General features: G+C 40.6%; 1 protein-coding gene across 1 annotated transcript in view; it reads right to left on the bottom strand.

Moving 5' to 3' along the window:
- The window catches only part of VPS13B (vacuolar protein sorting 13 homolog B), a gene marked incomplete at its 5' end in the record, with an annotated part of 177,376 nt that overhangs the window by 34,034 nt on the left and 131,028 nt on the right, over positions 1-12,314 (bottom strand). The window contains 7 exon segments of the mRNA XM_006039496.3: positions 2,011-2,294; positions 3,697-3,843; positions 4,271-4,459; positions 5,586-5,787; positions 9,189-9,359; positions 9,795-9,970; positions 10,150-10,233. Coding sequence (XP_006039558.1) covers positions 2,011-2,294; positions 3,697-3,843; positions 4,271-4,459; positions 5,586-5,787; positions 9,189-9,359; positions 9,795-9,970; positions 10,150-10,233 — 1,253 coding nt within the window.

Raw genomic sequence — 12,314 nt, 5'->3', positions numbered from 1 at the left:
CATTTCAGTATGTGAGTAATCCTATTGGTTATAAATTTACAAAGAAAAGCAACAGAAAACAACTTTAGAGAAATAGCTGATTTCACTGGGACTATTCATGGATACAATTTAGCAGAGGTGTATTGGTAGGACCACAAATTCAATTAGCATACATTTGTAATGAACTGTAAGCAAGAAGAATTTTGGGACCAGATTTCCAGAAGTAAATTCTAGCATCTTCCATACAAGCCTGAAGGAGTATGCTTTTTGTACATGTAAGTATTACTTAAAATAAAATCAGTAACTGAATATTCTGCAGCAATGATTCTGAAGACTATCACTCCTTTCAGTATGAGTGGTCTAGACTACTCCTATAGAGTATTCTGGACATTTTCTGAAGCAAAATGAATTCATTGCAACCTATATTAAGCCAAATGATGTATATCAGGAAATTATACACACACAAACACCTGTTAGCATGTGCAATTTTAGTGGTTGCTTCTGAAAAAAATGGCTCCTCTAAAGTAATACCAAAATCTAATGCATCCAAAAATTTGAACACGCCAGTTTTTGGAAACAAGAGGAATGGATTCTTCATATCTGGCTCAAATTCCTGAGGATATTCACATTATCTCTGCCTTTTATTCTTCGCATTCCCAGAAGCCCTAATTTTGGCCAGTATCCTTCTGTTTGAGGTTTGCAAGGGAATCTCTGGAGTCCATCAATAACATTACTAACTTATGCACAGGAACTGCTGTTGAATGATTGAACGATTTAAGGTATTCCTTCCTTACTCTGTACAGACTGAACATATTGTTTCTAAAGCACCCCACCCAAATCTGCTGGCTAAGTGAAAAAACATATGGCTGATTCTGAACTCACTTACACTGATGTAAGTACACTTACTTTTCATTTACACCTGTGTAAGTTAGACTAGAATTAGAGTTTAGGCTTGGAAATTCAAGTCAGGCCTCTGACTTGGCAGTATGGTTTTATTTTTAACTTGTTGGATTAATTTATTGTTTTGAAAGGACAACATGCATTTGGATATAGTACGTTTTAAACTTGGAAATCCTTTCTTGCCACATTCTTCAAATAGTTTCTTGCTAGTGATGTTTTTCCTATTTTTTCTTGCTACTCTTACCAAAATACATATTGTTTGTTTTTGCACAGCTTTCAAAAACACTTCTCAAATTGTTACATGTAACAAATACAGAGTATCAGATGGCTAAAAGACAGCGCATGACAACATCTTTGAGAATCAAGAGATTTTAATCTCTCGCTTAGAATTTCTAGAAATGCTAGAGGAGAGAAAAAGTACAAAAATGTGGCAAGACTTTTCCAATTCTACATGATTATTTATTTTGTGTGATTTTCTTTAATGGGTCATTTGAGGTCTATGTCATATTAAAAAAATTCACAATTAAAAAGTACATTTAATTACTTTTTGCCAATGTACAATGAATTTCATTCATTCTGGATGATAAAAATCAGTTTCAGCTCCTAGCTCTAGCACAGTGCTGCAATATTTGAGTTACAAATGTATGGCATTCTTTAAGTCCAAGGTAAAAATTTTTAATTGTCTTAAAATAATCACCCTGAAAGCATCTGTATTAATATTCAGTTTTGCACAATCTGTTATAGATAAAACCTGCCTTGTGGAATTATTACTTGTTATTGTACCTCCAACTCTTAAATTCATATTATTTCACAGAAATGTTAAAAGGCACATCTTGAATACACATCTTTCCATTCTCCCTTATACTGCACATAATTATATACTTATGAGGAGGAGTCATGTAAATATTAAAATAGTACAACTTGTACATGAATATAACATTCAACCATTTATTATAAAAGTGTCTAAAACATCAAGCGGTAACGATTTTTCAAAATTAAAGTAAGAACTGATTTTACATATGGTGGACACATGTTATTACTTCATTTCTATTAATCTCTTATGCTTTGTTTTTAGATGAAGCTTTATCCTGACAGTCAAAGAAGAATGTCATTCACATTTATTCAACATACCTGGTACAAAATCCACTTTCATTACAGCTTCCAATGGGTACTGCCACACACTGTCTAGGAATGTCTTGTCTAATGACAGCTGGCAGGCTCCAACACTGAGAATTGTCAGCACACACACCTGGACTGAAACTTAGCAATATATGCTTTTGAATAGAGGACACTTCTGAAGTAGACTGACTAATGTCAGACATGAAGTCCCAGCAAGAAACAGAGCTTAATTTTTCATTGGGTGGTTCCCCAGCTGGGTAAATGTTGAATGTACTAGTGTCTGGTATGTGTATATACTGGAAAGAAAAAAAAGATACTGTAAAGATATGATGGTTTATGATAAAAAGTAAATTCGTATTTAACTTTTATCAATTTTAAGGGAGCAAACAGAGAATGGTAACTAAGTATCAGCTTATCTGAATGCTGGTCTGCATACATAGTTAAATTCTGCTCTCAGTCATACTCATGTGAACAAACTGAGTAAACTCTGTTCCTAATTACACAGATATAAATTAGGAATAATTTCACTGAAGTCAATGGCATTGCCATGATTTAAAACTAGTGTAAATGAGAAGTGTGTTGCAAATAATGAATGAAGTACAGAAATTGGACTGCAAATTCTCTAGATTCACCATCATCTTGGCTTTAGGGTTACAATAAAATGCAGACATTGACATGGGCTCAACTAATGTAAAGTACAGCAATTAAGGAGGAGGAAGCTTTTTCAAAAATGTTTTCTGCAAACTGCACCACTACTTTTCTTTGTATTCTAAATTCTTCCAGACTACCTTATAATAAAAGTACCATTTTGTAACTAAATATTTGATTAAACTGTATCTGATGCTGCCTGCACTCCATTTATTGTCAGTTTATTTCTTACATATGCTGTGCTATCACTGGAAAACTGATATTAATGATTTGATGCAGTTCCATAAAATACATAACATTTGGGTGTCTCTACAGATCTATGCCTTTCATTTAGATAACTGAAGGCTTCCCAAAAGGATAATTCAAATATTTCAGCTTGCAAGGCTGATGCATCTTTTTTGCTTGAGAACTTAGTACTGGTTCTCAGAACTGTTTCAACAGCCATTATGAGTTATACTGCCTATTTTACATAAGCAATCTAATGTCTCTGAACAGATGGGGTGCCTGTAGATGTGTGAGGAAGCTGCTCTGATGTGTTGTAATTACAGTGCGCCGGAGCAGTCTTAATTAATTAGCGTACACCAGCAGCCCTTCAGCTCATGCATCCAGCATCCTCCCACTTCAAAATGGCAGCAGGGCATTTTAACTAAAGCTCTAAATGAGCTTTAACTAAACAAGCTTTAGTTAAAGCACCCCCACTGCACTTTCAAAGTGCAGGATGTTGAATACACAAGACACCGTAGGTGCTTTAATTAGAGTGGCTCTTGGAACCACTCTAATTAAAGTGCCCCAACCCCCTGAGCATGTGTAAAGATGCCCATGGAGACCAAGTCGAATACTGCAAGCGAAGAGATCTGTCACTGTGTACAGATTTTCGATCGCAGTTAACAACTGTGGCTGAATTTGCTCTAGTTGCTTTGTTTTTAATTAAACATAATTTAACATTATTAACTTTTTAACTTATTTTTTGTTCAATTTTTGTCAAATGAATTTGAGATTTTATTCCTACCTATTCTGAAAACCAAACAAAAATAATATAAAATACTTTACCTTCTCTCCTGACTGAGGCCTTGAAACAGAAATCTGTGGTCTATAATAGAACTGGTAGGATGTATTATTAATTATGGTTGTCTTGTCTTCAATCTGTAGAATTTGAATACTATGCTGAACCAGAGAAGAAATGCAGAATTCACACAACTGTAGGATAATTAAAAAAAAAAAAAAAGAGTGAAACACACACAAATCATTTTTATTATGATGTAGTGAGAGAACCATAGCATTTCAGTCTAAAAACCTTGTTGAGATATGTATTTTATAACCTGATCTCCCTGAAATTTATAAGCAGAATTATTCTTTATTGGTCAACATGTTTGGGAATTCACAAGTTTAATTTGTGTAATGCAATATTTTGCATTTTATGGATGAGTTGTACAGTATGTCCAGATGACCTAATTCTTTTAATTGCATTTGGTCCATTGTTTATCCTTCCATTGTGCTTTTGAACCTATTAAACTGATTTTGAGTGAAGGTTTTATGTTGTATGCATTTGATAGTTTTCATCTGCTGTAGGATTATTCTGTTTTTTAAATGATAAAGTTATAAATCATCACAATTTCTTCCTAACCTTTTGATGACTTGGGAAGGCACCAAGTTTTATTTCAGCTTCAACAAATCCTTCTTCATCCAATGTTACCACTTCTCCATTTTCCGTATCTTTCCATTTTGGAGAGGTCATGTTATGGACGAGTTTGATTGCCACTGACTTGTGCAGAGTGTTTGTGCTTGCCCAGTAGATCCCAATTTGAAAAGCTTCCTGTAAATGAATACTCACCAGAGTTAGCACTTTCTAATAACTCTAACATTCTTCCTACAGTTAATAGTAGTTTTCAAGAGTGCATTTACCTAGAACCAAATTCTTTTACCAGTGTGCAAGACTGACATTTTTCCCATTTAATTTTATACTCTAGGTCTTATAAATGGTACGCTACTATATAAATGTGTCCACGGTTAAAAAAATAACAAACGGCAATGTTTAAATAACAGGTTGTCTACCTCGGATGATGCACAAAATTAATCTAATTGTGTTTACATTCAGAGACGGGGTTGGGAATTGCATTAAGTGTGTGGCTAGCCAAAAAACCATATCAAAGGGAAATCCAATTAAATCAGTGTTGTTCAAATTCAAGAAACGGGAGGGGATACAGGTAAGCAGTCATATTATCTTCTGCATTTCAAATCCATCTATAGACATAATCAACATGCCTAAAAGTATATAAACTCCACAAGCTGTCAATGCCATGAAAAAATGTCCCTCTCAAAACAAATATTCTTTCTTGGATAGCAGCTATGCTACTCAGGCCAACATAAATTCACAAAGGGCAAGCTAAACTATCAGGTAGTGTGCAGCTAGGATGAGGTGTTGGGCGGCCTCACTAAAACAAAGGGAAAATAGCTATGCAATCTTCTACTCTGGTTAGAAACCACCACAGATTACTGGGACAGTGGTGTCAGGTCTGCCAGTACTAGTGATAGGTGATCAGCACCAAACAAGCAGTAGGGATAACAAGCAGAAAATTGAAGAAAGCAATCCAATTATGCATAATTACGAAAGTAGTTCAGGTAGTTGTTAAGATCTTCTCTCTACTCTCTCTCAAAGTACATACTTTCATAGCAACCCTATTAGCTATACTGTACTGCAATCCCAGCTTGTCAATCACTATATTGCATCCTACCCTGTTGACATGCCTTTGTCTGTATCTATCCTATGTTGCCCATTCAGTATGGCAGATTCCAGCTAATATTTATATCTTTGACCCTAACTATGTTTCTGGTAAACTTAATGGCCAAAAAAGCCTGAACCATGTGAGTTGGTAAGCACCCCTGAATAAAGTTTGAACACTTAGAAAAGTTGTGCCTGTTAATTTGAACAGTATGGCTACCTGGAAGTTTGGAGGGATAATTATTTTCTGAGCAGGTATCTGTAGGACTATCTTCTCTCCTTCAAATAGCCAGAGGTCCCACTTGGACTGGTTTATAAGCAGAGCCCATGGCAGGAGTTCTATCAGCAAAGTTTTAACACATGGCTTCCACACGGATAGTTTCACCCGCATTGGGCTATCCCACTGAGTGAGCTGTTCATTACTGTTTGAAATAAGATAGCAAGAGAGAGATAAAAGAAAATCATTCATATTGTGAAATAAATTGCCTTTAATCAATTTAGGCTCTTCAGAACATTGATTATAGTACTGCTTTATAACCTACCACTCTGAAATAGACTGAGATACTATCAGACAAATCTGTACTGAAAACCAACATGAACAACCCTCTCTGCAGGGTGTGGTTAAGGTGGTGGAACTCCAAAGAACTGATTCAAGATTTCTTACACCTGGGGTTGGTGTGAACCCTTCAATGTAATGCTGAGCAGCCTCTGAACCAATCTGAATTATTTTCTGGCTGCAAGAGCCTCAGTAGAAGACTTCCAGAAACACTACTGATGTAATAGCTAGTATTAAAACTAGCCTGATTTTTAACTAGATATACCTCCCCTCCTCCTTGATATCTAAAACCTGGCTACTCAGGGCTTTCTTACACTTTGAGCTGCTCAAATGTTGATCAGTGTTAATGCTACTTTGTGTTTGGATCAGTCGCACCTTCTGGCTAAAAACCTTCTCTGACTGCCCCACACCTGCACAGCTGTGACTTGCCACTAGAGGGCTGCTGAGCAGGGGCCGGACTAGGAGCTATAGCTGTGAGTTGCTACTTGAGGGTTGGTGAGCCAAGACAGGCGTCTATCCCTGCTCTAGGTGGGGGGAGGGAGAGATGGGTTGAGGGGGCAGGAGCCGCCAGGTGGTGCTTCCTTTCTGGGGCAGAAGCAATAGCTCCCCAAAAAGTGCTTTACCTCACATCTCCCAGACACCCTGGGAAGCACAACCAGCACCCCCACACCACAATCCCAATCCCAGTTTATTAAAACATGAGATTTTAGTTCAGCAAATAATTTTTTGCTGGGTCAGAACTGAAGCCATGTGGTCCTGAAGTCAGTGCCCTGAACTAGGAGGGCTTCAGATTATTCATGTACTCCCTACCCAACATGATTGGTAAATTAGAAAATAGAGCACACTGGGGCTAGGGACAGAAGTTACACATAAACCAGTTTACGTGATCAGAAACTGGTTTAAACCTACAATGGAACAGAAGCTCAGTGCACATAAACCAGTTTCAAAATGTCTGAAACTGGTTTAAGATAAACCTGGTTGAGCGCAGTATCAGACTTAACTGATTTAGGTCAAATCAGTTTATGAAACTTCTGTCCCAGACACCTTCTTGCTTCAAGTTAAATCACAGTCCCCCAGCATCCTCATATGCTTTCCAGCCCTGGGCTGTGCTGTGCTGTCTGCTTCAGAAAGCAGGGCTGGTACCACCCCTCTGCTCCCTAGCTGGAACAGTGAGAGATGGCTGACAAGGGGGCTGGGGTGGGGCAAGCCCAGCTGGCGATGCAGCCCAGTCTGCATGGGGGGACAGGGACAACTGCTCTCCCCACCCCCAAAGGCAAACCCCGGCTGGAATCTGGGGCCAGGGAGGGGGTGTTAGACACCCCTTACTCCACTCAAACTTATTGCTGGCTGAAACTGTGGATTACAAATCCCAGAGACACCTGGAAGCAGGAAGAGGAAGTACTGAACAACTCTGCAGAGTCCTGCTGCTGTGATTTTGAACTGCAAATACCACAGACTTCGGGGGCAGCAGGAAGAGGAAGCAAATGCACAGCCCATGCTGGCTACATGCCAGGGAGCTGTGCTCCAGTGCCCCCCAACTTCTGGCCTGAGCCCTGAACCATCGTATGGTTAAGGGCTTGCAGACCAAGCCCTACGAGGAGAGACTAGAGAACCTGGACCTTTTCAGCCTCCGCAAGAGAAGGTTGAGAGGCGACCTTGTGGCTGCCTATAAGTTCATCATGGGGGCACAGAAGGGAATTGGTGAGGATTTATTCACCAAGGCGCCCCCAGGGGTTACAAGAAATAATGGCCACAAGCTAGCAGAGAGCAGATTTAGATTGGACATTAGGAAGAACTTCTTCATAGTTAGAGTGGCCAAGGTCTGGAACGGGCTCCCAAGGGAGGTGGTGCTCTCTCCTACCCTGAGGGTCTTCAAGAGGAGGTTGGATAGGCATCTAGCTGGGGTCATCTGAACCCAGTACTCTTTCCTGCCTATTCCTGCCTATGCAGGGGGTCGGACTTGATGATCTATTGAGGTCCCTTCTGAACCTAACATCTATGAATCTATGAATCTATTGCAGGCATGTGGCTGCATTTCCGGAATCAAAGGTAAATGTCTGTTCACTTCTGTTTCAATTTAATCTCTGCAGTTTAAATTAACCTGCAAAGCCTGAATCAATTCGGCCTTGGGCTTTTTGACTGTTGGGACCCACAGACTTCTGGGCACAGTTCAATAGTACTGATGCTTGGCAAGAGACTGATGTATGTATTTGCTGCATGCTTATTCTTAGCTGCAACCCAGCAGAGATTTGACAGACAGGTCACCCTGACTGTGACCCGTCCTTGGCAAAGGGAAAGAAGAAGTCTGGGTATACCCTGGTCAGATGACCAAAATCAAAACAGGAATTGGGCCAACCAAAATAAGGAATTTGGCTTGGGAGAAAAGGGAAATTATCAATAGCAAAACTAACCCCTACCTGAGAATAAAAAGGTTTCAGCTACTGGAAAATTCCAGTTCCAGATAATCATATACAGCAAGTGGAAATAGGCTTATTACTATGCATTGTAGGGAAGAGTTTATGTTAATGTGTTAATGATAACGCAGTAACGATAAGGTATATAAGGACAAGAATTGGAACCCCTCCTCAGAACATTCCTGAAGAAAGCATGAAGAGATCTTGTCATCGATCCAAGATCCTGTCTTGACCTCAGATGTGGGAGCCAGGAGCCCCAGACAAGACTTCAGAGCCTTATCAACCAGTGAAGTTGTGTTCATAACATTTTGGGGTGGTGAGCATCTGCTTTGACTAGCTACAAACCTAAAATAATTTAAACTGCCACTTCAATTTTAATTAGAATTGTATCTATTAGGGTTTAATAAACTTGCCTTTAGCTTAGGACAACTGTGTCTTAGTCTCTTTGCCTGGTATAAGACCCATTATAGTGCCATAGGGACTCAACAGTACTTAGCCCTGATGCTGGGTCTACTGGAAATGAACAAATTGTGGGTCTTATGCACGTTAAATAACATTGCTACACTTCAGTGTCTCAGCTGTGGAAGTGCCTATATATTTTTGTTGTTACATTACTACTTCAGCACCAATTTAAGACTCATTATTTTAGCTATAAGAACTACCTAAATAAGAACATTATTTACTTATAAGCATTTTAGCTATAAGAACATTTTCTATTGGTTTCCCCCATGCCTAGAAAAAGGAAATTAAATAACAGAAATTAATACAATATTATAGCTTTTAAGTTATTTTAATAAATACTTCTTCTTTTCCAAGACAAAGCAGACTTAATGGAGAATATTTAGTATATTACCTGTCTGAATCTTTTCGATTATATGGCCAAGCAAGCTGGGCAGTGCTATCTGCTCCATAGAACTCAGCGAGAATTTGATTCACATTGCCTCCTGGATGGGATTTAGTGGCTATCTGTTTGATAAGTGTTGTTGAGATAGGAACTGCACATTCTGATGGATCATCCTCTTCCCTGTCAAATGAAAAAAGAAACATAAGTCATTTACAGTGCCAAAGTAAGGCTTGCATGCCATGTTGTGCACTATCATAAGCACACACTGAAACCTGAATAATCTGGTCCAAAATTTTTTTTTTAATTAACCAGTGATATGAGCTGAAAAAGATTCACAAAACTTGGTAGTATATGGCACCACAGGGGTTTACAGTATCTTCCTTTTCAAAATGCCAGAACTTGTATCTATAAGGAGTCAGATGTGGAAGTACTGAGGATAACTGTGCCTGGTTTACAAATTCCTCTCACAATTTTCAGGAGCATATGCAACTACCTGTTCTACACAATGCAAGGTAAGGGAATATTCCTGGAAACATTGCATTGTAAATTAAATGACAAAATATTGTTTTTTTTCTATGCAGACAAAATCATATTTATGAAAAGCACAAATTATACCTAGCCTGAAATGTCAGATGATGAGTAAGATCAGGTTCTATATTCTGCAGTGATTTTTCCTGTCCTTTTCCTGGAATTATTTGTGTTTCACTCAAGCCCAGACTTCTTTTCTCCAAATGTATGATAATAGGGTCTGGAAGATGGCTCCTCATGATAAAAAGAGGACTGAAAACAATCTACCAAGAAAAAACAAATAAAAAAGAACAGACAAACTTAATATTAACTCTATTCCTGCATCCAGCTGCTGAAACAAGCTGTTAATAAATCTTTGCCTGGGTCATTCTGACCTTAATTTATTTCAGAACATGAAAGGTCAGGGCCATTTCGACTTCTGAGAATGGCAAAATGCACTTACTATTCGTTGCTGTACTTGAGAATTAGGCTCTAAAGTCAAAATTGTGCACCACACATGAATAATTGAACTGTTTGAAGATGGCACCTGTACAAAGATAGACAGTTGACATTAAAATTATTTCAGGATTATAAAATTGAACATTTCATTGTGTATCTTAGCATTTTGAGATAATGTAAGCCAATGGAGAAAGCACAGTTTGAGAGAGAGGCAACATTGCTAATTGTTTAACAGAGGGTGCTAAACATGGGACATATTTAAGGTATATAATCCCATAAACTATTGACAGGGTTAGCCTAATTAAGGATCTATTCAGAAGCTATCCCCATCAGCCATCTCCTGATTAACTGATAAGAAAAGGAAATTGAGTTTGGATGGGGAGAAAATGCCATTCCACTAGAACGTATAGAAAAATCAGCCCAGGGGATCTTCTCCAAATTTTCAACTGTAATTGGAGACTACTTCCAACTGTAGAAGGAGAAAATAAGGAAAAAACAAGGATATGGGCACACAATCAAATTACCTTAAGGTAAGTGAGGTGTGAATACACAATATTCTTAGCTATTCCATGGTGCACGCCTGCCTCATGTGCATGCTTACCTCATGAAAAGTACAGGGCAGATCCCTCAATGACATATCACAAAACGTATCCTCTAAAAAAGTTTTTGGTTTTGGTGGAAGGAGGAAGAATGAGGCTTTGAGTAATCACACTTTAAATTCACAGATGTGGTCAAAGGGCTCCTGAACTACAAGAGGCCACCATGCCTCCATATATGTGCCTTCACTGAGAAACAAGTATAGGAAATCATATCTCAAATAGTTGGGAGAGGCATGAGAATCATGTTATAACAAGCCAATCACCAAATCTTTGCTCATTTGGTGGATTGCATATGAGTGATTACTTTCAGCAAAATAACACAATCTACCGTTTCTGTGTCAAATTGCTTCTATTTAAGAATAGTCTCCTGAAAGAGTTTTTCATTACAAAACAAAATGCATCTTTTGAATACAATATATAATTCTGTTGGAATTAAGGCTGGGATTTTTAAAGCACTACAGTAGAGTCAGGGTGAGGTTCATGGGGTTAGTTTCTACAGCCCCCACAAGGATGAGGGTTTGTGAACCAACTGGAGATAATATAGTCTAGGGACAGACATTCAAAAAGCCGGAGCCTGAATTGGTTCAACCTTTGCAGGTTAGTCTAACTTGGCTAGGCAGAATCAGTTTGTAACAGCACAGACATGCAGGCACATGCCTGCAGTTGCTGAGGCCGGGAGCTGGGAGTGCTGGAGCATGCCCTCGGCTGCAGGGAGGCTGTACTGGGGGAGGGAGTGGCCAGTTCGGCTGAATTGGCCAGAGGGGGTTTCATTCCCCCCTCCCTGTCCCACCAGCAGGGACCTGAGCTGGGTGTGCCAGGCATCCCATCCTTGCTGACACAGAGGGGGCGGGGAGGGGGGTTATTCTCCCCTCTACCCCCACTACCCCCGGGGGACTGCAGCCAGGTTTGCCCACCTCAACTGCCACTGAGTGGCAGAATAAGCCCCCTCCTGTCCCGCCCGTCAGATGCTGGAGGGAGGCGGAATAACCCTGGTCCCTGCCCCCCCACAAGGGGCCATGCTGGCTGCTGTCTGGCCCTCAGGTGGGGGCTGGCTGGGGAGCAGGCTTCCCAGACCAACTTGTAGGTGGTCCCTGCCGCACCCCTGCCCTATGGAGCACCCAGGGATGCAGCCTAACAAACAGCTGCAGGCTGGCTGGGGTGGAGGGCAGCTCTGCCCCCCTCATCTGCAGCTTTTGTTGCCACCGCCGTGCCGCACCGCTGGGGTGGGGGGCCAGGAAGCTTTTGCCCCGTGTGTGGCGCTCCATCAGCAACCCCCAGACAGCCTTGGAAGGTGCCCATATGGAAGGGTTCAGTCCAGGGGCTGCAGTCAGAGCTCCACATGTGGGGCACAGGCCGCAGAGCTGGCACTCCTCCCCGCCGCCTCCCGGAGCAGCTCAGGAGTGGCAGGAATGGGAGGGGGAGTCATTGCAGCAGACAAGGGGAAGCCAGCTTGGCCTAGCAGGGCTTTCTCACCTCGCCTCCAACTGTGGAGCTGGTGGAGGCACTGGTGGGCCTGGAGCCCGGCATCCACCCACCGAGGGAGCTGGCTGCAGCCCCCCGAGCCCCTGGG

The sequence above is a fragment of the Alligator sinensis genome, unplaced genomic scaffold (assembly GCF_000455745.1).
Source record: "Alligator sinensis unplaced genomic scaffold, ASM45574v1 scaffold974_2, whole genome shotgun sequence".
NCBI classification, from domain to species: Eukaryota; Metazoa; Chordata; order Crocodylia; family Alligatoridae; genus Alligator; species Alligator sinensis.
This window is presented reverse-complemented; position numbering and strand designations above follow the sequence as displayed.